General features: G+C 40.7%; 1 protein-coding gene, 1 long non-coding RNA gene and 1 pseudogene across 3 annotated transcripts; all 3 read left to right on the top strand.

Moving 5' to 3' along the window:
* Positions 1 to 1,000: 1,000 nt before the first annotated feature.
* Positions 1,001 to 7,113, top strand: LOC143571838 (uncharacterized). The gene is made up of 4 exons (XM_077057166.1): positions 1,001 to 1,534; positions 3,645 to 4,094; positions 5,251 to 5,557; positions 6,600 to 7,113. The coding sequence occupies exons 1-4, from the start codon at positions 1,127 to 1,129 to the stop codon at positions 6,734 to 6,736; spliced, it is 1,302 nt and encodes a 433-aa protein (XP_076913281.1). The 5' UTR covers positions 1,001 to 1,126; the 3' UTR covers positions 6,737 to 7,113.
* Positions 7,114 to 9,570: 2,457 nt separating this feature from the next.
* Positions 9,571 to 11,502, top strand: LOC143571827 (stemmadenine O-acetyltransferase-like; annotated as a pseudogene). Its single transcript, XR_013142165.1, has 3 exons — positions 9,571 to 9,889; positions 9,978 to 10,419; positions 10,558 to 11,502. The product of XR_013142165.1 is annotated as a stemmadenine O-acetyltransferase-like (transcript).
* A 1,715-nt stretch (positions 11,503 to 13,217) lies between these two features.
* On the top strand, positions 13,218 to 13,946 carry LOC143571826 (uncharacterized). Its single transcript, XR_013142164.1, has 3 exons — positions 13,218 to 13,285; positions 13,428 to 13,501; positions 13,817 to 13,946. It is a non-coding gene; the product is annotated as an uncharacterized LOC143571826 (long non-coding RNA).
* Positions 13,947 to 26,578: the final 12,632 nt, after the last annotated feature.

The following is a 26,578-nucleotide window of genomic DNA, read 5'->3' as shown; positions in this document are numbered from 1 at the left end:
TTATAATATATTATCTCAATATAAGTAAAATAGCTTTTTTTAGTAATTTAATATCTCAAATATTGTAACAAGAATATATTATCAATATTTCATTATGATATTTAGAAATGCAGTGATTTATTTTGAGAATTGGAAAACAAAAGAATATTAACTTTATGTTTTGTGCCCCAAATATATAAAATATCTAGTATAACTAACTGTAAAACCGTTTTAAGTATATAGAGAGAAAATTATGTTCTGTGTCCATGTGCTATATGGGCGAAGGCACAACACAAGTTCAATTCTTAAATTGATTTATGTATGTCCTTGTGCCTTTCCGGCGAGCTTTTTTTTGTAAAATTCCGCCAGTTGACCGTGTATTAACGGTTAGATTTTTCATTCACCTCAAGGTAAATATCATACTTTCGCCTCTCAAGAACTCCAGCTGACACCACCATCTCCAACACCATGTTTGTCCGACACTTTTAATCACCAAAAACCGTAAAGGTGAGGCTAAAGTATTATCTGAAGTATTGATCCTAAGCCTACTTACACACGATAGGTGAAGCTCAAGTCGAGGCTCATTTAGAATCGAACATGATTCAATTCAAGCTATTAACAAGCCAATCTCAAGTATTCTATAATCGACTCAACCTATATACATCATGGCTTACTATTTATTAATTCATAAATAATAGATGAAAGTTTTTAGGATGTTAGGATGTATGGAGAATTTTGAAGAGATCAACAATTAAGGAAGTGTCATATCAAAAGTAGAGAGTTTTTTACTATTTGTATAACTTAATTAATAGTTTATGAAAATTGATGTTAGAAAAGAGAGAGAGAAAAAAAAGTAAACAAAAAATGATTTAACTGGTCGAGCCTCCAAATTTCTCTCTGTCTCTCTCTTCCCCTAATTCGGTCCATGAACTCGAACACCCTAACCCGATATCCTAAGGGTATGCTGCCGAGTGCGACAACTACCCGTGATGAACCCGAACACCCTCTAAAGTCATCGTATATTATATAGTCAATTAGCCAAACATAAAGGTCATTTGAGTATCATTTCAAAAAGTGGTATATAATTGACGTCCACCCTTCACCTTCTTCCTCAAAGCACACGATTCCTTCCAAACTCTTCCATTCCATGGATGATCATGATCATGACTCTCATCACATACCAATCACCAAACAAAAGTCAAAGTCAAAGTCAACCTACTGGATCATCAACACACTCGAATCCACAACCTTCTCATGGATCTTCACCGACCAATCCAACCCATGGAAGTCGGCTTTGTCATGGCTTATCTTCTTCATGTTCTCAATCTGCGTACCTATACTCGCACACATCGTCTACCAATGCAACACCTGCGATCACAGCCACCGACGGCCGTTTGATATAATCGTACAGTTGTCGTTGTCCGTATGTTCCACTCTCTCGTTCATTAGTTTGTCGTCTTTTGCTCGCAAATACGGCCTCCGGAGGTTCTTGTTTCTCGATAAGTTGTCGGATGTTAGCGTTAAAGTTCGCGATGGGTATTCCGATCAGCTTCATGTACGCTACTTTCTACTGTTAATCCTAATTAATTGACTTCAGTTTAGTTTAAATTTTAGGAATTAGGAACACAAATTCGTTTAATTTGATCATCATGTTCAGCGGCGAAGCTTGGATAAAAACGCTGGGTCACCGGGTTAAAATTTTTGGATGAAAATTGGTAAATTCACACTACGCATAAAATTTTCGGACAAAACCACTACTAAGGAAAAATATGATGGCCGGGTCCCCGGGCTACAATACAAGTTTAACCCTTGATTGTATTTTTGGGTGATTTTGGAGGTGAATTTTCAAATCGGATTGAGTCATTTCGCTTAATCTTATATTTATACTTCTCGAAACAATTCTGTAACGATTTAATCACATGTAATGTTGGGGAATTATGTAGAAGAAAGGGTATCTTGGATTTCTGAGAATTGTGATCACACTTTCAGATCAAAACTATTTGTGGTTCACAAATGAATTGATCAGATAAAACTCATAATTGACGAACATTATACTCTTTAAATTGTTTACTTGGTGTGATTTTGAAGGTCAATATGTAACTTGGATTGAATGTGTTCAAATCATTTTTGATAAGTTAGATCATTTTATAAACAGAAAATGACAAAAGCGTGTATTTTACTGGCCAAAATCAACAAATAGCTCGTTTGAGCAAAATCTTTCAAAATGGTCCTTGCTAAAACCAATTTATCCGTTGGGTTTTACTCATTAACTCGATGAGACTTTTAGCCAACCAGATTTTTACCACTTGTTATAATCTTGTCATCTGCCTAGAAGATCTTGTTGTCTTACAAGAAAGTCCCATCGTCCTCCAAGAAAACGAAGAAAATTTGGTTGTAATCCGTCAGAGGGGACGAAAGAGAATCTCTCGTCCGCTGACTTCAAATAAACCATCGACTTAATGTATTAATGTATTAGGACATGTGACACAATCTGATTGGCTAAAAGTTTTGTCAAGTTAATGATTAAAATGAGTCAATTAGCCGGTTTTAATAAAAGTTGATTGGTGTACATTTTGTCGATGTTGACTAGTAAAATGGACATTTTAACCATGTCACGCAAGTAATTTTTACCTACTTCTTGTGCTTCGAAATTTGGGGATTCTTTGAGTTGTTTTAAAACGGAATATACGTGTATTACAATCATGAATTCGTGATTATGAAGGTAGGCTCTGATTTGATTGATTTGAATTTTGGTCCATAATTTCAATGGATTTTGGAATTGCGTGATGAACTGGTATTTCTTTTGGGACACGAAGGTATCGTGTTCGTGGGGTCTAGAAGTAGAAGACTCTGCTTTTTGTGTATTAAATTAAATTAATTCATATATGAAGGTTATTTGTCTTAAAAAAATCATATTTCAATGAAACTTACCAATTTTAAATCAATTTATTTTGGCATATAGATAGAACAATAAGTGTGCTAAATGAGTCATGTTCGCGTGTATGAGGGCAACGGGCTAACCTAACATGAACCTGAAAGTTGTTTGAAACATGTGAACCTGAACATAACATAAATATTCATGGGTTGATACATATGGACAAGTTTTAACCATTTGTTACATATAATTTTACATATATTTATTAATACTTTAAAAGTAAAATCTTGCCAACAAAAATACAAATTTTATAGAAAAATTTCTATTAGGTCAATTTCTATTTTAACTTTTAAACTTCCATACAAAATGCTATCAATTTAATTTTTGACATAAAGTATATTTTTATAAAATAATTAATTAAAGAAAATAAATGGATCAACCTGCAAACGTGTCGCTTGACACGAATACGGCCCGTTTAGCCAAACGTGTTTGCCGGATTGACCCGAAACCAACCTGAACCCGTTTACACTAAACTCAAAACCGTGAATTTCGTGTTACGTGTTGCATAAGAGTTTCACACTCTGTCCATTGATGACAAAATGGATGGGTCAAATAAATGCAGCTTTTTCATCAAACATGTGAAAGTGGGTCAAGTTGAATTTGACCCGTGACCCGTGATGTAAAAGCAAAAGAAATTTCACTTAATAAAAGTTACAACTTTAGATATGATTACTGTTTTCATATTGGTCAAACTAACATGTTGACTACATGTTTTGTTACATACATGCAGAGCTCAATGAAGCTACTATGTTCATTCATCATTCCATGTTTCCTTGCTGACAGTGCATATAAAATATGGTGGTTCACTTCTGGTGCAAACCAAATACCATACATTTCAAATATCTACATAAGCCACACATTGGCTTGTACTCTACTATTATCTTCATGGTTATACAGAACATCACTCTTCTATCTTGTCTGTGTGTTGTTCAAACTCACATGTTCTTTGCAAATACTAAGGTTAGAGGATTTTGCTAAAGTGTTCGAGAAACAAGCGGATGTCGGTCTCATATTAATGGAACATCTTGCTATTAGAAGAACTTTGAGGATTATAAGTCACAGGTTTCGTGCGTTTATTTTGTCTACTTTGATCCTCGTTACGGTCAGTCAGTTTGCTTCTCTGCTTGTTACAACTGAAACGGGCTCGCTTGTAAATATTTCCACTGCTGGAGAACTTGCGGTAATTTTACTTATTATCAATATCAGCTGCCTTGACCCGTTTGTGGGTCAAAAGGGTCAATTTGTGTATGCTTCATATGTTTAGAAATTGATAAAAATTACAAGTGTAAAGGAGTTATCAAGCTTGAACTCGGCTCGTTTATTATTTATTAACTAGTTTATATATATTTATACTTATTTTACAAAAAAAATATATATATAGCATAACATATATTACTAAGTTATTTTTATCATAATTTAGTATGGTAGCTATTATTAACGAGCCAGCTCGAGCTCGATAAGCGAAGCCTAAGCTCAACCATTAAAAAAGCTTAATTAATAAATAACTAAAAAGCAAACCAAGCTTGAGCTCGGTTATTAACCAAGCTTGGCTCGTTTAATTTAATTTTCAAGCTCTAATTTTTAAGCTCGAGCTCAGCTCATTTTTTATTAATTAATTAATTTATTTATATCTATATTCATGCTTATTTGTATATATTTTTACTACAATTTTTATATATAACATGATGTATATTATTTAGTTATTTTTATTATAATTTTGTATACAGTAATTATTGTATAAAACTATAACTATATATATAAAATTATTAAATAAATTTTGTTTAAAAAATAGACCCGTTTAGACTCTCGAGCCAGCTCAAGCTCGATATGTGAAGCTGGGGCTCGTTTATTAAACAACCATATTTTTAGGCCCAAGCTCGCTTAAAATATTGTTAAAATAATGATGAAACTGGAAAAGGTATGATCGGGTCGACTATCACCTATATTGTATTCCAAATACATAATTCCTTGTAATATGGTTTCTTCAAAAACACATATAATCATTATAATTTCATACTTTGAAATAAAAGTACTAGTTCTTAAATCTGTGACAGAATTGTACTCCCTCCGTCTCATTTTAAATGTCATGGGACCCAAACCACATAAATTAAGAAATGTTTGATCATTTTATTTTATGAGCTGTAAAATGACAATAATGTCTTTTAAGTTATTATGGCTAAAAACCATTGGAAACATCTAGTATATGTAATAGTAAGGGCACAATGGAAATTGAATTTATATGTATAGAAATGACATTTAAATTGGGACAACCAAAAATGAAAAAATGGACATTTAAAATGGGACGGAGGGAGTAATACTTTATTCTTGTAATGCAGCTGTGTTCTGTGACACTTGTGAGTGGCTTATCCATATGCCTGCGTAGCGCTGCAAAGATCACACATAAAGCTCAGTCTGTGACGAGTTTAGCAGCCAAATGGCACACGTGTGCCACCATCGACTCGTTTGATGATGTGGGTCCAACTGAAGACACCCCGGTTGGTAACATATCTGATCGCGCTAATTACCACTTCAACGCACATATGGATTCAGATATGGATGAAGGAGAAGAAGATGAATTGGATAATACTAAAATGGTTCCAATTTATAGGGATACAATCTCATACCAAAAAAGACAAGCCTTAGGTGAGTTGCAAATTGCAATAATAAGTTTAAATTATAGTTGGGAATTTTAACTGTTTACTTATACACGGGTAGCCCAGAAAACGAGCCGAACATTTAGTGAACAGTTCGCAAACTGTTGGTTAGAAGTTCGTTTATTTAATAAACGAATGAGCATGGACAAAAAAATTTGTTCAATTAGTTAAATGAACGAGCGTGAACATAATTCATTTGTTTGTTCTTTGATGCTCTTATAAGTGTGCTAGTTTAAATTCGTTTATACACTCATTTAAATTTTTGAGCCCTTTACAACTTAGTCTAGTTTTAATAACTTTTTAGACCAAAACACTATTATTCACATTACTTTTAACTAGTTTTAGCTCAGATATGCTAGTTCATTTATATTCGATTACGTTCGGCCGTTCATTTATACCGTTAATGAACAAACATAAATGAACACAAACGTTTTCAATTTCTTAACGAACGAACACGAACAGAAAACCTCATTTGTGCTCGATCATTTGTTCATTTAAAGTTAAACGAAGAAACACGAACATGCTTCGTTCGTGTTTGTTTACAAGCCTAATTTAATTGTTTTCAAATGCAAAATGCTTAAACCTCTTTAAAGACTTTATTAGAGAAAAACAAAATTACAGGCTTCTTAACAAGGCAAACGAACATAGCATGTTCTTGTTAGTTCATTTAAATTTAACCGAATAAACGATTGGAACATGAACGATTAATTGGACGGGATTTTCTTATTCGTGTTTGTTTATTAAGAAATGAACATATTCGTGTTCATTTATGTTCGTTTGTTAATAGTATAAACGATCGTTCACGAACGAAAATAACATGCCTAGAAAATGAAGTGAATATACAGAAACATTCATGAACAAGTATTGTGTTCATGTTCTTTCCCTTAAGTAAATAAATAAAGAAATTTATTCAAGTTTGTTCAGTTTAATAAATAAACGAACATAAATTAACTTTTTGTTGTGTTCGGTTTGTTTAGATGATGCCAGGATCATTATCAAGACTCATGTTCTTTTTTTTTGTTTACTTGCAGTGAGTTATTTTGAGAACAACCGAGCCGGGATCACTGTCTTTGGATTCATGTTGGATAGAACATCGTTGCACACCATCTTTGCAATTGAAATGTCACTCACACTTTGGTTGCTTAACAAAACAATCGGGTTCTCGTGACCATGACTAGTTTCGGTCCAAAACCGACTTAGTTTGTTGATCAAGATTTGGCTAGAGAAATATGATGGATATCATATTGTGTGTTTCTCAAATGTGTATTAGCTTGACAGAGATCATCTTGTAACATAATTGCCGTAGCGCCACTTGGCACCCGGTAATTGGTCTATGTTTGGTGCTGATTTGCATGCTACTATTGCCACGTGGCTTTTCTAGGCATTCTATGATTGGAGTGGTCTGACGTGTCATTTAGGAATGAAGATTTGTGATACATTATTGTGACTTACGAGGAGTTGTATTTTATTAATTGTTTTATGCATATTATTGTATGCCAAAATGGATACATAAGAGTTGAAAATTTTATATTTTTACTACCTCTTTTTAAAAAATGATGTATTGCTTTATAATCAATATTATATTAGTATGATGATTTGTGTTTTTAATAACGAGAGTTTCGTTACAAATTAAGATGTGCTCAATATAAAGTTAAGGTTAATGTTGCTACAACAAATACTGGATCAAGGATGGTTTAGACGACTCCGGATCTTGATAGCTTGAACGGTTTCGGCTAATTCGTTAGCTTACCGCAGGATGTAGTTTTCTGTGATCAACCTCCGACGTGAGAATAAGTTAATATGTTTTTTGAACGTGATAAATGAGAGAGAAGAGTGTGAGTGTACGTATGAGAGTATGGTTTTGCCGGTGTTAAGGTTTTGGGCGATTTTTCTTCACACATAATCAAAGCATATCACCCCTAACACGATCGAGGGTTCACTTATTACTTGTGATAAGTTTTTGTGTATCCTACTAGATGTCGTTTCTTCGGTTACAGTCTCTTGTTCACTTTAATCCGTTTAATAGTTATGTTTTGTTAACTTCCTTTTACTAATATGGCTATTTTACATTTTTTACAAAATAAAAACAGTCCAATCTCCAAACCATGTAACCAACAAACTACTTAAAATCTTCAAAAAATACTTACACTATGCATGACTCAGAAACTATGAAGATAGAAATAGTACAAAATTGCATGGAATTGGACGGATCAATCGATCGCTTGGAGTTCAAAGACAATCACCGGTTATATAACACAATAAAGCACGGAAAAATAATGAGACGATGTAAGAAAATAGCCTCGGTTAATAGAATCACCGATTATATTCCCAACTATGCTTCAGATATACTATTTTCACGTTATAGCTAACAATTAAAATACTTATCGGAGGATCAAACGTATAGAGAGAAGACAATTATTGCTGGGCTTTTTTTTCTATCAGTGGACACTTTTTAATTGTACTCATTCACGCGTCTTGTTTTTGGATCATATTGGTTTATTATCTGGTTATTTACCTTACAAGTGAAGATGATTATGTTGCTTTAGTTATAGGATTGTACCTTTTTAAAAAATTTCTTGTTTTCTTGGTCAGATACTCGAAACCTAAGTAACCCGACACTCAAAACCCAAGTAACCTGACCTGACAAAACCTGAACCCGAAAAATCTGAAAGAAATTAGTATCGGGTTTCGGTTATGGATTCAAAATTCTCAACCTGAAGGTCCAACCCGACAAACCCGAAATGTTAACCCAAAAAACACCCTTAACAGTGGTTGTTATGATGCAAATAATAATATTAATACATGCCATGCAGGTGACACATGCTTAATTCTATATATATTAATATTGATATCAATCAATATTAACCTATATATTAAAGCAAACTGTGCTGCTACAGTACAACTTTCATACATGCACACCTAGCCCATATGAAAACATATGTTGACGTTTTTGATACATGTAGCTTCCTTTTTCTCCTTTTCATTAACACATTTTCTCATTTTCATTAGCATATGTCAAGTGTTGCTATCTAATTGTTATCGTCACCATAATATTTACTTTTCTAGAGTTTTGTTGTTTAGTCTCTTAACTTATAAGTTATTTTAAATTAACCCCCTTAAAGTTCTAAACCATTTTAATATGATCCCAAAACATTTTCTTTTGCTAAACTTTGTGTACTATGCAATTTTGCCACTCAAGTATTAATAGTTTTAATATGTCCGTAATTTGTTATTATACATGTATATATTTATATTTAATTTACTGATATTTTTTAATGACCACCATACGACATTTTTTAGTTTTTTTAAGATGCCATTGCGACATGTTTTTAATCTTCTTTGGTATGAACATGTTTTTAACCATACGAACTTTTTTACATTTTTTAGTATGCCGTTATGACATGTTTATTTTATCTATGTCGCGCTGTTAAAAGGAAGGTGCATTCACAATAAAGTATATAACTTTCGTTGAAAACGAAATTGTATTCGCAATAGAATATATTTTTTTTGTATTGTAAGCTATATAGTGAGTGCGGTACCACGTCGATAACGTAATGAGCCGTCGTTACAATGTGTTTGTATATTTGCATTTAAGAATTTCGAGACATAAATGCTTGTTGTTGTGCAGTTGGCAGTTTTCCGTTTTAGGTAACCATTAACATGTGACTCTGAGCTTGCTCATACATATCATAATGTTCACATGCTTTTCATTAATCTCGTAGACTAATAAATCACCATGTGATGGAAAAGTGAGATGAATGTGTATCTTATCATTTGTCATATCATAAATTGAATCAAGGGATTGCCATCAACTGGCCATGTGAACATAGTACAAATAGATAATGATCGAGTACTATATGGTCACCAAACTTCAATAATTATGAATTGTTAAATTTTCATTTGCCTAAACAATTGCAGTTACTTTTACACAAGTGAACTTAGTTATAATTCACAGAAACAAAGTTAGACACGTTACACGTTCATATTAAGATATATAAGCAGCACACTTGGAAAGACCATCACATGTCAAGAAGCTAATTTGTTTGTTATTCATACAGCAACAGGTCAGTCATCATCATTGACAATATAATATATCATACAAGTCAAGTTACAACAGTTTGGGATATCCTTAAAGTGAAGAGTGTATGGTGAAACCGATCATCATCGATAGACAGACAATGAAGTCATTGTTCTCAGCCTATAAAGCAACCCGGGGTTTCCTAAATTCTCAACAATATCATCAAGCGCGGTCTTCATCCTTATATTATGGTCACTTTCATAGCTCCTCGAGAATCCTAAACGCTAGTGAATCATCAAACGGGTTAGAACTTAGAAATGACAACTTTGATCATTTTTTTGTGTAAACATGTATCTCATACATAGGTTGTGGTTTATTACCATTTGTGCAGATTGTCGGATAGCAATACGAAGGTTGATCTTGAAATAATTTCAAGAGAAACCATCAAACCATCTTCGCCAACTCCCCGGCATCTGAGAACCTTCAAGTTATCAATCTTAGACCAGTTTATGGTTGATGTTTACGTCCCCTTAGCCTTTTTTATTCCTAATACCAACAACGATAGTGTCGCAGATGTTGTGAACAAAAGGTCAAAACATCTTAAAGAGACTTTATCGGCTATTCTAACAAGATTCTATCCTTTTGCTGGAATGGTGAAGGACAACTTGCAGATTGAATGTAACGATCAAGGAATTTATTATACGGAGGCTCGAGTCAACCAGACACTCCAAGATTTTCTAAGGCATCCAGATGACGAAAAAGTGAGAGGGTTGTTGCCTGAAAATCCTAACACTACAAACTCTTCGATAGGAAATTACATCATACGTATTCAGGTAATTTTTAGCATATAATATCCTACGAAAAAGTACGGGTCCCAAGTTACTAATAATCTACCATAATGTTATATACATAGTTGATTAGGATATGAGTCTTGAATAAACGAGTGCATTGAACTTGAGATGTGTTGCCAGGTCAATATTTTTAAGTGTGGCGGGATTGGGCTTTTGACTACTACGTCTCACAAGATCATTGACGGACACACACATTATATGCTTATGAAAGCATGGGCCGCAGCAGCTAGAGGTTCACCAGAAACTATTTCACCAAGTTTTGTTGGTGCTGAGATCTTTCCTAACAATCCATGTTTAGAATACTCATTGCCTTCCAAGTTATAGGCTACCAAAACGCTTAGTACTAAAAGATTTGTGTTCGATTCCAATGCTTTGGCTTTGCTCAAGGCACAACCGGTTACTAGCGCAAGCTCAACACATCCACCAAGTCGTACGGAGGCCACAACTTGTATAATTTGGAAGGCTGCAGCTGAAGCAGCAACAAAAGTAAGATCATTTGGTCCACAGTCACCTCATGCTTTATTGTCAATGGTGGATCTCCGAAAAAGGGCATCGCCGCCTTTGCCTGAAGAATCCATTGGTAACCTTGTTATAGCAGCGGGTACAATCTGCTTTCTCGGTTGCCAATTAGATCTGCCAACCCTGATGGGTCAACAAAGAGAATCAATAGCGAAGATAAACGATACTCACATCGAGTCCATGAAAGGGGAGAAATGAGATTTTGAGAGCATCAAACCAACTGATGGACGTGACAGCCAAAGGAGACTGCTTAGTGGCTACAAGCTTGTTGAACAGTGGAGCGTATGAGTTGGATTTCGGTTGGGGAAAACCAATATGGTTTTATGCAATGAATAATGGAATTGTAAGACGTGTGGCGTTGAATGAAACGTTAACAGGTAGTGGTGTTGAAGCTATAGTCACATTGAGTCTGGATGAAATGGAGAGTGTAATCCTGAGCTTCTATCCTATGCCACTGTCGACCCTAGTCCTCTCCAGTTTGTTCATTGAATGACACGGATTTCATTTCCTTTTTCATTTTAGTTACATGTGTTAAATGTGAAACCGCTTATATTTGTAATTATTATGCTTAAAAGGTATAAATATCGTGCAACCCATTTGTAACTATCCACCGACCCGTTACGACCTGCTTAGTATGTTCACCTTTGATTACTAACCAACATAGATATGTGCAGGTTATGCATTCTATAACAAAGAGAATTATTCATAACAATTATATCATCATTTCAACATCAACTAATTATTAAGTTGTAAAATTAGAGTGTTCCATCAAATTCAAGAATTTATATATTTGCTGATATTCAAAAGAAATCAGCTTGACCTCATAATCATATCTTACCAAAATTCAATAATGTTGGCATACATGTAAAAAGGTCAACTAAAGTCAAACCTTCATCAAGAACTTTGTAAACGTGATTTGATCCATGATTCCAGGTGTTGGAGCTCCTGACTGTTTAGAGAATGAGCAAGACCCGGATATGCCTGTCATTTGAGAACTGTGTAGTTAATAAAGTTATAGTGTTTTCAAAACCGGACCAGACTGGGAACTAGCTATATAACTAGTCCAATTGAGTGTATTTGAATCCGTCAGACCGGTTGAACGGGCCGGGTAGTCGAACTAGATTTCAAATCCTTTTTTTCCTCAAGATCTCGTTTTAGGATTAATTTACTACTTTTGAATTAATTTTTGTTTATTTATTAAAGGCTTTTCAGACTAAAACTTAAATCCACACAAAAGTTTAAAAAAAAAACAGTAAATTACAATCCCGTCCTTTACGTTATGTATGGAATAACTTAAACTTTCGTCCTTTAACTTCAGTAAGTAAAAAAATGTCCATGAAGTTCGTACAGTGTCACATTTTTTCGTCCTTTCACTGACTATAGTTAAAAATTTTGTTGACGTTTTACAAATTGGCTTACCCGTCATATTTTAGTTGTAAGGCAAAATATTCATTTTTGTAAAAAGTTAACGATATTTTTTACACCAGTTAGTGAAAAAGACGAAAAGTGTGACACCATAGAAACGAAAACTGTAGCTTACCCGTCATATTTTATTTTAAATTTACTATATGTATAACATTCGTTTTTAAAATGTTTATGACATGATACGGTTTTCAAAACGGCTCCGTAGACCGCTAAGGTGGCCTGCTAGATGACTGGCTAGGTAACGAAAACCTTGAGAAAATGTTCTAACTATAAAATGCCTAAAATGTCCTTCAACTTATTGTTGCGATTAAAAATATAATTAGAACAAAACTTTCAACACTCAATTTCATGAATCAAGAGTGAGTAGTACCTTAAATTCACAGTTCATGCCTACGTGTTGAAGGAACGGTGGGCCCGCTTGCCCAGCTTCAAACAAAACTGTTCCATCAGCTATACCATGTGACCATAATATCGGGGTCTAGTACAACAAAACGCTCATCAGTAAATAATAAATTATGTGCATAGAAAAACATTAAAGCTTTCAAAGATGTGTGTTAAGTAGGGTTGGGTAATGGGTCATTTTAAGTAAGAGTCAAAAATCCATATCTTAAATTTCTTTGTTTCACTGACCATTTGTGTATATGCTTATATATATATATATATTAATTGACTAATATGTTCTTGTAGTTCATTTTTGGGCTCCGACTTTTAAATGGGGAATCAGCATAGCTAATATTGCAGATTTTGCCAAGCCACCAGAGAAACAACAATTTGGTATTTTATTTTTCCTTTTTTCTGCAAATATTTTATTTCTTTAAAAAGCTCCATACTTAACTTACATTTAATAACAGCTGTCACAGCCACTGGAATAATCTGGTCTCGGTACAGCATGGTAATCACCCCGGTAAGTCAAATTCTTACACTTTATCGGCCTATCTGTACCATCAAAAATTTCAATATATACATTTACCATTTTTTAATTTTTCAAACTTGTGTTTTTTTCTTGATTTTGACTTATTGGTCATGTTTTATACTTTCTGTTACAGAAAAATTGGAACCTTTTTAGTGTAAATGTTGCTATGGCTGGAACAGGGTTGTATCAACTCTCTCGGAAAATCCGGTAAATCAAAAAGTCAAAACTATTGGATCAAAGTTGACTTTTTAGTCAATTTGTATCATTTTGTATCTTTCAGTTTTCACGTGTAGAAAAGAATGGAAAAAGATGAATAAATTAATAAAATTGGTTAAAGAAAATGGCCATAAGGTTTGACCTTGCAAGCAAAAAAGTTTACAGTTCTGGTCTTTTGCAATCGGTAACTATAAGTTAACTTTGTCAAAGAAGAGACGAGCTTTGACTTTTGTGGTCAAATTTTTTAATTTTGAAATCTATGTTGAGATGAAACTTGTTACAAGTTTATACAATATCGACTTGCAGGCACGATTATTTTAACGAAGAGGAGACTGCTGCTATAAAGGAATGACGATAAAAAAAAGCCTCGATGCAAGAAATTGAAGATCCTGTTATAAAACAATTTGTTTTTATGAATTTATATTTTCTGGATAGTTTTGGAGCTTGATGTTTGTTCTAAAAATAATGTCAGTTCTTTTTCATTTTCTTTTTCTTGTGTATTTTAACATACCCAAAAAAGAAATATATAAAATAAAAACTAAAAAAAAGACCTGATTTATAAATGAATGCATAAAATCTCAGAATTTGTTGACCTGAAAAGTCAAAGTATACCTTAAAACATGCATCACCGGTATAAACTGAAACAATATATCCCAATCTTCTATTTGCCCAATAACAATATCATTTCTTTCACTTTCTTTCTCATATTAAAAGAAAATTTAATACAAAAGGAATGATTTTTGTTCTTGATCTTCTGTTTCTCCATCATGAGAATTCAAATCCAATCTGCTTTCATTAAAATCTTGTCTTCCTGCATTCGTCTCGTCTCTTCAGAAACCTGAAAACAAAAGATGTTAAGAAACTGTTGTTGACTATTAGAAGTCAAGTTGACAAGAGTAAAAAGATCACTGATTTTGACATGCTGACTAAACTGTTTGAAGAAACGTGGATCTACTCACTGGTAGCAGATCTACTTTCCTCGGGTGTGATTATACTATTTCACCGATGGTTCTTCTGGATCAGTGTTCTTCCACCTACAAAATGAACAGCGCCGTTACTTACCCCTCAGAAAGGGACAGAGAGGTCCTCTTTGGGGTAACCCTCCGGCGTGAGAATAAGTATGTGTAGGAGAAGATAATAATGTGAGAGTAAGGGAATTGGGAGAGTATTGCTTAATAGCTGAATACTGTATGTTACTCTGTATGATTGTGTGATTGAATATGCTTCAATGTGAATCAATGTGTTTGTAACTGTCAATGATTGAGTATGAATGTGTCCATCAAAGTGGAGTTGATGCTGTATTTATAGTGCTAGGGTTTCCACTGATTAGGCTCAACCTCGTTGGCCTCCTCCAATCGCACTGCGCCACGTGTCCTCTGGGACACCTGGCGCTTTCTCGTTGGTTGTAATCACGTGGTAGCACATGTGTCATGCTGAGTTGTCGACCTTTCATTTGGCAGCTGTCAACATCAGCATATTCTTATTCCTTAAAAAGATGCCTTCTGGAAGGTTGTCTGACGTGCACAATCAAGGTTGCCCTAATCCTGATTTGGATAAGGGCGAGGTCGATTATGTGCATGTGTGATATGCGCCCATCCTGAGGATGCGCGAGGTCTTCTCTTTATTCTCACGCGCAGATATTTCATGCGCAGATGTGATATGCACGAGCATGTGATATGCGCCGCGCGCATATGTGATGCGCGAGCATATGTGTGCCTGGGCAGATGTGATATGCACGAGCATGTGATATGCGCCGCGCGCATATGTGATGCGCGAGCATATGTGTGCCTGGGCATATGATGCCTGAGCATGTTTTGTATGCGCCATGCGCATAGGTTTTGGCTTTGTGCCTTCATAATATGTTTATCTTGTGGGTTGACCCGCCTTGCTCGGTGTTGAGGCGGGTACATACCTCTTCAAGCCCCCCCAGTCTAATGTGTGTCTTATCTCGCGCGAGCGCGGTAAGATAGATATTAGACTTACTGATTTGGTCTTTTAAAAGGGGTTTTGTCATTTTCTTGGTTGTTTCCATCATTGCGCGAAGTTCTATCCATTTGGTTGAAACGAATCGTCCATGTACGTGACGGTTGCTGACTTGGGTCAGTGATGGAGACGTGTCAGACATTTCGTGTGCTCGAGGTGCTACAGTTGCCTTTCGTGTCCCCTCACAAGCTGTCAGGGACACGTGTCGCGCTCGTGTTGGCCAAGACCTGCGAGTGGGGGCGCGTGAAGTCTGGCACCCGCCGTAATTTTCTTTTCGTGTCCTCTCACACAGTTGTCAGGGACACGTGTCGCGCTCGCGTTGGCTATTACCTGCGAGTGGGGGCGCGTGAAGTCCGTTCAGCACCCAAATTTCTCTCTCCTCGGCCTATAAAAGCCAGCCCTTGGAGTTCTTTATCCTTCATCTTCTTGTTTTCTCTTCTGATTTTTTCTTTCTTTGTCTTCTGAAATATCTGTTGTTCAGAAGTTTCCGTTGTTAGATTTGACAGTTGTATGTCTGATAGCTCGGACTCGTCGAACCTGTCGATCACTTCAATCGTCTCCCGAAAACGCCGCGTTAAATCCGTAGTGATGTCGACGTTGAAGAAGAAAGGCAAGGGGAAGAAGGTTGCTGAGGGCTCATCGGAGGAGGTAAGGAGGACCAAGGTGGTGAGGAGGTGGAATGAAATCCCCTGCAAATTGAGGCAGGCTGATCTTGACAGCCTTATCGCCTCTCAGGGCTTTCCCACCCTGTTTGGCTGCATGTTGCCTGAGGCCGGGCAATCGGCGGTGGATCCGCCTGCCGGTTATATATACTTATATAGCCATTTTTTCACCCACTGCAACCTTCGTCTCCCGATTACAAGGTTTGTGGGTGCACTGCTGCAGTTCTATGGGATTCATATATCCCAAGTCCATCCTTTTGGACTCGTGCGCATGACTCACTTTGAGTTCATGTGCAAATCCCAGCGCGAGGAGCCTACCCCTCGGCGCTTTCAGTATTTTTATAAGGCCAAGATCCAAGACAATTGGTTCTCTTTTATTCCTCGCAGTCAGAAGGTGAAGTGCTCCACTGTTTCATTCAAGAGCCTTCATGACTGGTCTGAGAGGTTCTTCTACATTAGGGCCGGTGTAATCCCCATCCGCATGACGATGCGCGCAATCGATTCTGCGCCCGCGGATGCGGATGTTATTAAGAACCCAACTGGCGCCTGGGTTAAGAAGCAGACCGATGAACCATCCCCCGCGAAGAAAATTTGCGAGGAGGCGCTGGTGGGGGTCGGCATGAGTAAGCTATGGGCCGACAGCGCGCTTGAGCCCGTTATCCAAGTCGACGGGTTGTGTAAGTTTATTTCATTGCTTTATTTCTTTTTCTGCGCGAACATAATTCTTTTTCTGATATCAGTTGACTTGTTTTTGCGCAGTCACCAAGGATTATATCCACGCCGCTTATGATGATCAAGTGGAGGGTGGCTCCGTCGCGCTTGGCGCTGGGGAGGTTTGTTTCCCAGATCGCTTCGATGACATGTTCATCCCAGTGGATCTGGAATTTGACTTTGATGGCGACGCGCCTGGTAAGCCTTCACACTTATGTTTATTCCTTGAGAATACCAAACTTTGCTAACACTTGTGTTACATGTATTGTAGATGCGCTGGAGAACTACGAGCTGGAGCTCGCAGAGGAGGAGGAGGAGGAGGAGGAAGAGGAGGCGCCCCTACTAAAGCGCAAAGCTAAGGGGAAATCAGGCGCAGGGGGCAGTAAGAGACAAAAGAAAGATGACACCCCTGTCGCTCATCCCCATGCTCAAACGAAGGGACCTAAGGAAACCCAGGTGTTTACCACCATGGGTTCTTTAGCTTCCCTGCCTGTAAAAGTGGGCAGACCTCCTGTCCACTTGAGGTATGGTGGCGTCACCTCCTCCGTTCGCGCGGCTGAAGAGAGAAGCAGTGCCGCGCCTGCGACAGGTATAGTTTGTTTATCTTCATCTGATTGAATTATTATTAAACCTTTGCTCCTTTGAATGTTTGCAGGACCGGCGACGGTTGCAGATCAGCCGCAGGCGCCACAAGGTGCTGAGGCTGCGCCGGGGTCTGCTTCGAAGTCCCCCGTTCTACCCTCTGAGAAGGGTAGAATGAACTTTATGGCGATGTTCGCCGCGCGAACAGAATTGCGCCAAGGTATGTTTTGCACATTTGTCTCCTGAATTTTTTCTTTTGGATCCAGTCGTAAACCAATTTTCCTTGTTGATTTGTTCATAGGAGTTGTAGCTGGCGTACAAGTTGCTGGCGACACTCCTGGCGCCGTTGCCGGCGCCGCTGGTTCTGGTCCTGCTCCTGCTAGTGCTGAGTCTCCCCTTATTGGGATTACAAAGGAGCAGGAAGCCGTATTGCGCGCCGAACTGGCGGCGTCGAGACCTCCCTCGCCTCCTCCTACGCGCAGCCCTCTCCGCGAGGCTGGTTTGGAGCCCTCCAGGTCGCAGGAGAAGAGGCCTATTGAAGAAGATGAGGAGGATGAGGGGGCTCAAGCTGAAGACTCCTTGGGAGACCGCGCCAGCCCTGCGATGCCACAAGACTTCGCAGCGCAGACTTCTGGTGGGGCTGGCGCTGACTTTTCTGCTTCATCCCCGCAGGTATGTTTTAATTTGTTGCTCCGCTGCGCGTACCTCCATATAAGTATGTTTTATGACTTAGAACATTTCTTGTGTTTTGTAGGAAGGTGACCACGTTTATCGCCCGAGATGGAATATTAATGAAGACAGTTCCTTCCAATCCATGGGCGTATGCGAGGACTTCTGGGCTCATGCCGTGCCTCCTACTGAAAGGAGGTATCAGGAGGAGCGCACCCGCGCTGACTTGCTCAACGATCACATTTTCGCTGGGTCAGCTTTCTTTGCTGCCTCCCAAGAGCTTCATCGCGATTATATTAAAGTACGCGATGCTCTTGTGGCAGCCCAGCAAGAGGCTAAGGTGGCTGCCTGGAACCTTTCTGATGCTCGCGCACGAGCTGAGAAACTCCAGGCGGAGCTCAGCGAAAATAGAGCAAGTGCCAACACCGCCTTTATTAAGCGCGGGCATGAGCTCCAGGCTGCGCGGGAGAAGCAGCAGGTGGCGGAGGCCGAAGTTGCCAAGTACGCGCGGAGAGTGCGTGTCTTGGAACAGCAGGCTGAGGCGCGTGACCAAGCTATCGTCCAGAGTATCACTGAGAAATCATCACTGGAGAGTGAGGTCGCGCGCCTGAAGAAGGAGTTGGCGGCCGCGCAGGCCGATAGAGATGAGGCCTTGGCGACGGCAGCGTCCAGCCAGGAAGCACTTGATGCTGCGCAGGCGGAGAAAGAAAAAATATTGGCGACAGCAGCGTCTGATAAAGAGGAGCTAAAAAAGACCAAGGAAACTGTTGAGTTATTAAACTCACAGGTTCCTGCCCTCGAGACGTCTGTTGCTGGCCTCGCGCAGGATCGCCAATGGCTGGTGTCACAGGGCATGACTCGTTGCGCTTTGGCGATGAAATATTCCGCCGAGTTTCAGGCCCTTGTGATGGACTGCAATGCTGCCGCGCGCTTGGTGGGTCGAGCTGAAGGGTTTACGGATGGGTATGAATATGGCATGTTGAAGAAGAACCCATCCGAGTACCCTTACAAGAGCGACGCGGCCTGCGCGGACATGGCCGCGGTGGGGGAGAAGTATATGAATACTCCCATCCCCATCCTTATGCAGGTACCTTGACCTTAATGAGTTTTACTTGATTAATTTTTCAAGTGTTTTGTACTCAATACTTTTCTATTGATTTGCAGATTGCTGCGCTTGCTGACCAGCCCGACCTCGGCGCGCTAAAGAAGTTGCTCGATGAATGCGAGAGGGCTGGTGGCGATGATGGTGGCGCGGGGGATGTTGCCCCTGCCAGCGGTTCTGGCGCGGCGAAAGAATCTGCTCCTGACACCGTCGTGATAGAAGACTCCAATGAGGAGGAAGAACTTGACTATGGTCAGTTTGGAGATGAAGAGGAGCAGGCTGCGCCAGATGCCGAGGGCGATGATGAGGATGATGAAGAGGCTAATGTCAACGTGGAGACTTGAGAAGCCCTTCATGTTTTTATTTTTATTTGTAATTTGTAACTCATCATACTTGTAAATTTCAACGCAAAGGAATGAAATTTGTTTTCCCTTTTTCACATCTTGCGCATTTCCATTCATCTCTTCATGTTTGCTTGTATAGATATTAGATATGCTTGCACGTTAAAATAAGAACAAGGTTGTAAGGAAATTATTCACTTAACCATAGTCCTATTTTGTAAGTGGTTTCGCAGTATCTTGTTTATGCTGACACGCGCGATGACTTTTCACTATTCCTTTTTTGCGCCTCGTTGTCGCGCGTTTTTATATGGAAGTATGAGTTTTAGCCATTACATGTCAGCATGTGTTACCCAGATATCCACTATGATTCCGCGCGAGACCTCGACCTGAGACCTTAACAACTATGATATGGCATGTACTTTGCCTTAGTTGTGTTTAAGGATTTTTATGATCAGGCTGCGCGGGGTGTAAGATGGATGTTTGTGAGTGTTTTGAGCTAAGGCTCTTTGTTTTGGGCTAAGGCCCTGACGTTTTTAGAGTTAAGACTCATTAACGTGTTTGAGCTAAGACTCGTAGGTTTGGGCTAAGGCCCTGACGTTTTAGAGTTAAGACTCGTTAACGCGTTTGAGCTAAGGCTCGCGCATGTATGTTTTACTTCGTTTTATTTCGTTTTTGAAGTCAATATAGTGTTGTCATATTGCTCCAAATTAATAAAGGAAGTGTGAAACATGTATGCAAAGGTAATAGAACAAATATTGAAAGATAGCGCGAATCATCATTCATGATGGCTTAAAAGCCTTGATTACATATTTGAACTTTTACATGAAGCATTTTCTAAGTTGTGCCGCGTTCCACGCGCGCGGTATCTTTTTTCCATTCAAATCTTTTAAAGTGTACGCGCCTTTCCCCAAATCTTCTGAAATTTGATAAGGTCCCTCCCAATTGGGGGACATTTTTCCTGGGGGTATTGCGCGGCTAGCTTCATTGTTTCGAAGGACAAAATCATTTTTCTTGAAGTGGCACTCTTTAACGCGCCGATTATAATATTTTTCCAGCTTTTTCTTGTATCTGGCTTCATTGATGATAGCCGCTTCTCTGCGCCCTTCAAGCAAGTTAAGGTCCAATCTTCTTTCGCGCTCGTTATCAGTCTTGCTCATCATGAGTACCCTATGGGATGGGCATCCAATTTCTGCTGGGATCATAGCCTCTGTCCCATAGGTTAGGCTGAACGGGGATTCGCCATTGCTAGTTTTGCTTAATGTCCTGTGCGCCCACAGGACATTAGGTAACTCTTCGACCCAAGAATGGGATTCTCCCTCCAACCTTTTCTTCAGCCCATTTAACAAACTTTGATTCGCGCGCTCCACTTGGCCATTCCCCTGAGGGTGGTAAACCGAAGTGAAGATTTGGTTGATGTGCAATTCTTTGAGCCAGCTGGATATCTTCCTGTCAGTGAATTGTTTGCCATTGTCGCTCACAATTTCCATAGGAAGGCCAAAACGGCAAATGATGTGGCTCCAGATAAATTGCTTCATCGCCTCAGCTGTGATTTTTGCTAGTGGCTTGGCCTCAACCCATTTTGTGAAATAGTCTATCGCCACTACCAAAAATTTCACTCGCCCTTGCGCTTGCGGCAGGGGCCCCACAATATCAATGGCCCATTTGTGGAAAGGCCATGCAGAGGTCACCGGAATCAAGTTGTTCTTTGGCCGCATGGTGTTTGGCGCGTAGCTCTGACATGCCTTGCATTTTTGTATTTCTTTTAGCGCATCCAAGTACATGCCTGGCCAATAGTAGCCCGAGCTCATTGCCTTGGCAACCACCATGCGCGGGCCAGCGTGTATGCCGCAGATTCCTTCGTGAATCTCCCTAATCACATAGCTTGCTTCTTCAGCATCCAGGCATTTCATGAGCGGTCCAAGATAAGAGCGTCGATATAATGTACCATCAAGTAGTTCATAGTTCTGCGCCTTGTGTCTTATCTTTCTCGCCTGTGCGCGATCGTCCGGTAACGTCCCCTCCTTCAGGAATTCCATTATTGGAGTTATCCAGGATGAAGGGGTTGTATGAATTACAAGGACCGATTGCGTTTGCACTGACGGGTTGCTCATCACTTCCACCCTGACATCTTTGCCAAAGTGATCAAAATTAGTTGATGCCATCTTACTCAACGCGTCAGCGGACTTGTTTTCGCTGCGCGAGATGTGTATGATTTTGAAGAAGTCAAACTGCTCAACGAGCTTTTTTGCCTGCTCTAGATATAGAGGCATGGTGTTCTCCTTGGCATCATAAAGGCCATTGACCTGTGCAGCTACCAAGTAAGAATCAACATGTGCCTCTAGCCTTTTCACTCCAAACTTGCGCGCAATGCGCAGACCAGCCAGCAGGGCTTCATACTCAGCCTCATTGTTGGTACTCTTGAAGTCCAACCTAATAGCATAAGTATATTCATGATTATCAGGGTCCACCAGTTTGAGGCCTGCGCCGGACCCTTCGCTGTTGGAGGCTCCATCAGTGAATAGCCTCCAAACATCTTCTTCATCATTTGCTCGCGGAGGGTCTACCTCGCGCTGAGCTTCTTCAATCTTTCCCTCTGAGATTTCCGTGATGAAATCCGCCAAAACTTGACCCTTTATTGTTGGACGGGGCTTATAAGTGATCGTGTGTTCACCCAATTTCAGCGCCCACTTTGTCAGCCTTCCGGAGAGCGCGGGGCGTCGCAAGACTTGCTGGATGTTGTAACCTGTCAGAACTTCAATCGGATGACCATTGAAGTATCTGTGAAGCTTGCGCGACGCGTGTGTTAGTGACAAAACTAACTTTTCCATGATGGAATAGCGCGTCTCAGGGTCTGTCAGCACCCGACTCACATAGTATATTGGCGTTTGGATCCCCTTGCGATCCACCAATAATACTGCGCCGATGGCGCGGTCTCCAGCTGACAAGTACAATGTAAGGGTTTCGCCAGGAAGTGGAGCTGTGAGCACGGGCAGCTTTATGAGACATTCTTTTATCTCACTGAAAGCTTGCTCAGCCTCAGGCGTCCACTTGAATTGGCTCTTCTTCAAGCAATTCCTCAAAGTGTTAACGAATGGAGTAGATTTGCTGGCGTGGTTCGCTAGGAACCTGTTGATTGACACCAATCTACCATTCAGCTTCTGAACCTCTTTCATGGTGGATGGTGAAGGCATGTCAAGGATGGCTTCCACCTTTTCAGGGTTCACCTTGAAACCATCCTTAGTAACCATTACACCAAGAAATTTCCCCTCTTCCGCGCCGAAAGTACATTTGCTCGGGTTGAGCTTCATGTTAACTTCCGTTAGGCGCTGAAGAGTTTCCTCGATGTCTTTGAGCATTTGTCTCTCCTCCCTGCTCTTGATCACCAAATCATCAACGTAGACTTCTAGATTTCTTCCGATTTGTTCACTGAAAACCGAATCCATAAGTCTCTGATAGGTTGCGCCCGCATTCTTTAAACCAAAGGGCATTTTTGTGTAACAAAAAACACCCTTGTCGGTTCTGAAGGCAGTCTTGTCTTCGTCCTGTGGTGCCATTTGAATCTGGTGATAGCCTTTGTAGGCATCCAGGAAACATTTGAGCTTGAATGGCGCCACGGAGTCCACCTTTGCGTCGATGTTTGGGAGGGGGTAACAGTCTTTCGGACATGCTTTGTTGAGGTCCTTGAAGTCAATACACATCCTCCATGACCCGTTGCTTTTCTTTACCATCACAGGATTGGCTACCCACGTCTGGTATCGGATCGGGCGGATGATGTTTGCGCGCAACAGGTCCTCCACTTGCTCATTCATGGCCTTCGCCTTTTCATCCCCCATGATTCTCTTTTTCTGAGCAATTGGCTCCACCGACTTGAACGTGTTAAGAGAATGTTGCGCCAAGTCTCGCGGGACCCCCGTCATATCGGAGTGTTGCCACGCGAAAACCGACGTGTATTTTGTGAGCAACTTTTTCATTCTCAATCTCGTTTCGTCTGAAATGGTAGCGCCAATTGTGACCGTTTGCTCTGGGAATGTTGGGTTTAAAATCCACTTCTCTGGCGCATTGTCCGCCATTGGAAGTTTCATTCTCCCTTCCCGCGGCGTACTTGTCACTGCGCACAAATGATCGCGGTAAACAAATGTTACGCCTGTTGGTGTAGGGAACCCCAATGCGCCGTGCGCTGGCGACGGTACAGCATTAAATTGGGCAATCGTTCCCCTACCCAGGATCATATTGTGGCATGACGTGGTGGGCAAGACCAAGAAGTTGACAACTTCGGCTCGCTTGTGCTCATCATCCCCCATAGTTAGTTCAAACTGAATCTGGCCTAGGGGATGGATGATTTCATTTGAGACACCACAGATTGGTGCGTTCACAATTTCGAGCCGCGCTTGGTCTGCCGGGTCTAACTTTCTGAAACATTGCTCATACATAATGTCAGATTCGCTTCCAGTGTCCACCAGGACCTTTGACACTTCGTAATGAGCAATGTGTGTGGTGATGACGAGAGGACTGCTTATTGAAGGGCCTCCCCTGATTCTTGGGAAGATGACTTGCTGCTCGCGCCAATCTCCGTGGATTTGCGCGCTTCTCTTTTTTGACGTCTGCCCTTATCGTCCCCCCTCAGCCACACAGATTCTTTTGTATTTCTTGCTGGCAGAGGCTCCTTCCGGTTGCTCATCTTCTATTCTTTGGTTTTTCACCAAGTGAGCCAGCCTGCCTGATTTTACATCCTTCTCGATCGCATCCTTTAAATGATGGCATGCGTCGGTGTTGTGGCCCGGGGACCTGTGAAATTCACAATATTTGCCACTGTTTTGCGGTCCCTTGTAGTGTAGTTGCTTGGGGGGCTTGAATTGAACATTCTCAGTACTTAACACCTGTGAAGGTGTTTTAGTGAGTGGAGTCCATATTCTTGGCAGAGGTCTGCTAGGATCTCTGCCGCCCTCCCTCTTGTCACCATCCCCGCGATTACGAACATCTTTTTGGGGCTGGGGTGAGCTTGGTTGCGCTTGCTTTTCTGCTGAAGAAAAACTTGTTGGCTGCAACCTGGACCATACAGAGTTCTGTTTTGCCCTCTTCTCTTTGCTGCGCGGTGATTCAGCCTGATGCGCTCTTTCTCTTGCCCTATCTTGGGCAATCTGTTTTTCATTTCTCGCGAAGACTCGCGAGGCTTCCATTAGTTTTGCCCAAGTGGTGGGCATACCATCTTTGCTTACGAGAGCTCGGCGTAGTTGATCACTGCGCGCAGCCTTGTATAAAGGCCACGCGCAGGAGCTGCTCAGTTATACCCCCGATTGCCAGGGACTCCTGATTGAAACGAGTGATGTAATCTTCAATCGTTTCATCATTCCTGCGTACGCAGTGCATGATGTCATCAGGATCGCGCGTGTGCCTGCGCTGCTGTACGAAGTGGGCTTGGAACTTTTCTAATAGTTCCTCGAACCCATCAATTTGCCCAGTCGGCAAGCTCTCGAACCATACCCGCGCTGCGCCCGTGAGGCAGCGAGCAAACATATGGCACCATGTTGGCATCGTCCAGCTCTCTAGGTTTCCCGTGTTATAGAAACCTTGCAAAAAGTCATCTGGATCTGTTGTGCCATCATATTTGCCCAGACCACTTGGCATCTTGGTCTTGTGCTGGATGGGAGCCTGCGTGATGCGCGCAGTAAACTTTGAGTGTTTTACCAAGATGGCTGGTCTGTAGGGTGTGGTTACGTCCACTTGCCCTCTGACCGGTGGGCTGTATGGCATGTGCAGATCCAGATCTGCTCTGGCTCCAGGCGCCATGTTCACAGGCGCGCGGAGCTGTGAGCCTCCTGCATGAGTATCCCGCGTCTTCCTCATGCTATGCACTTCTTCATCACTGAACTCAGTGTGTGCAGTGTGAACAGAATGTCCTTCTTCCGGCGCGCGCGGCCTCTTTGTAGTCTGCTTATCAAACGCTTGCCTTTGTGTTTGGTCGGCTAGCTTCTTCTGTTTGACCATTTCGTTGTACTTTTCCATCAAACGCCGCTGCTCGTTTATGAGCCATTCATTCGGATCATTTGTTTCTTCTTCTGGACCCATTGGTCCTTTCAGTTTCGCGCCGGCCATATTTTGTAACGCGAGATCGTCTGGAGGAGTTTCAGTCTGGCCGTGAGGGGTTGTGACGAAGGGACGGTTGCTGGTGGTACGCGTAGAATCACGCGGAACCCTCAGAACCTGCTGTCCGTCGTTAACACCCTCACGTTCAATATCCTCCAGAGCTTGATCAACGTTACGAATGCCAGAAACCATGGTGATTGATTTTTTTGTAGATCTGATTAGATCTGATTGCCGATGTAACAGTGGATGGCGCCAATGAAGAAACGTGGATCTACTCACTGGTAGCAGATCTACTTTCCTCGGGTGTGATTATACTATTTCACCGATGGTTCTTCTGGATCAGTGTTCTTCCACCTACAAAATGAACAGCGCCGTTACTTACCCCTCAGAAAGGGACAGAGAGGTCCTCTTTGGGGTAACCCTCCGGCGTGAGAATAAGTATGTGTAGGAGAAGATAATAATGTGAGAGTAAGGGAATTGGGAGAGTATTGCTTAATAGCTGAATACTGTATGTTACTCTGTATGATTGTGTGATTGAATATGCTTCAATGTGAATCAATGTGTTTGTAACTGTCAATGATTGAGTATGAATGTGTCCATCAAAGTGGAGTTGATGCTGTATTTATAGTGCTAGGGTTTCCACTGATTAGGCTCAACCTCGTTGGCCTCCTCCAATCGCACTGCGCCACGTGTCCTCTGGGACACCTGGCGCTTTCTCGTTGGTTGTAATCACGTGGTAGCACATGTGTCATGCTGAGTTGTCGACCTTTCATTTGGCAGCTGTCAACATCAGCATATTCTTATTCCTTAAAAAGATGCCTTCTGGAAGGTTGTCTGACGTGCACAATCAAGGTTGCCCTAATCCTGATTTGGATAAGGGCGAGGTCGATTATGTGCATGTGTGATATGCGCCCATCCTGAGGATGCGCGATGT

The sequence above is a fragment of the Bidens hawaiensis genome, unplaced genomic scaffold, assembly GCF_021521415.1.
Source record: "Bidens hawaiensis isolate Kalapana, Puna unplaced genomic scaffold, B.hawaiensis_p1.1 tig00025587_1, whole genome shotgun sequence".
Taxonomy (NCBI): domain Eukaryota; kingdom Viridiplantae; phylum Streptophyta; class Magnoliopsida; order Asterales; family Asteraceae; genus Bidens; species Bidens hawaiensis.
The sequence above is the reverse complement of the archived record's forward strand: the minus strand, read 5'-3'. Positions and strand labels throughout refer to the sequence as shown.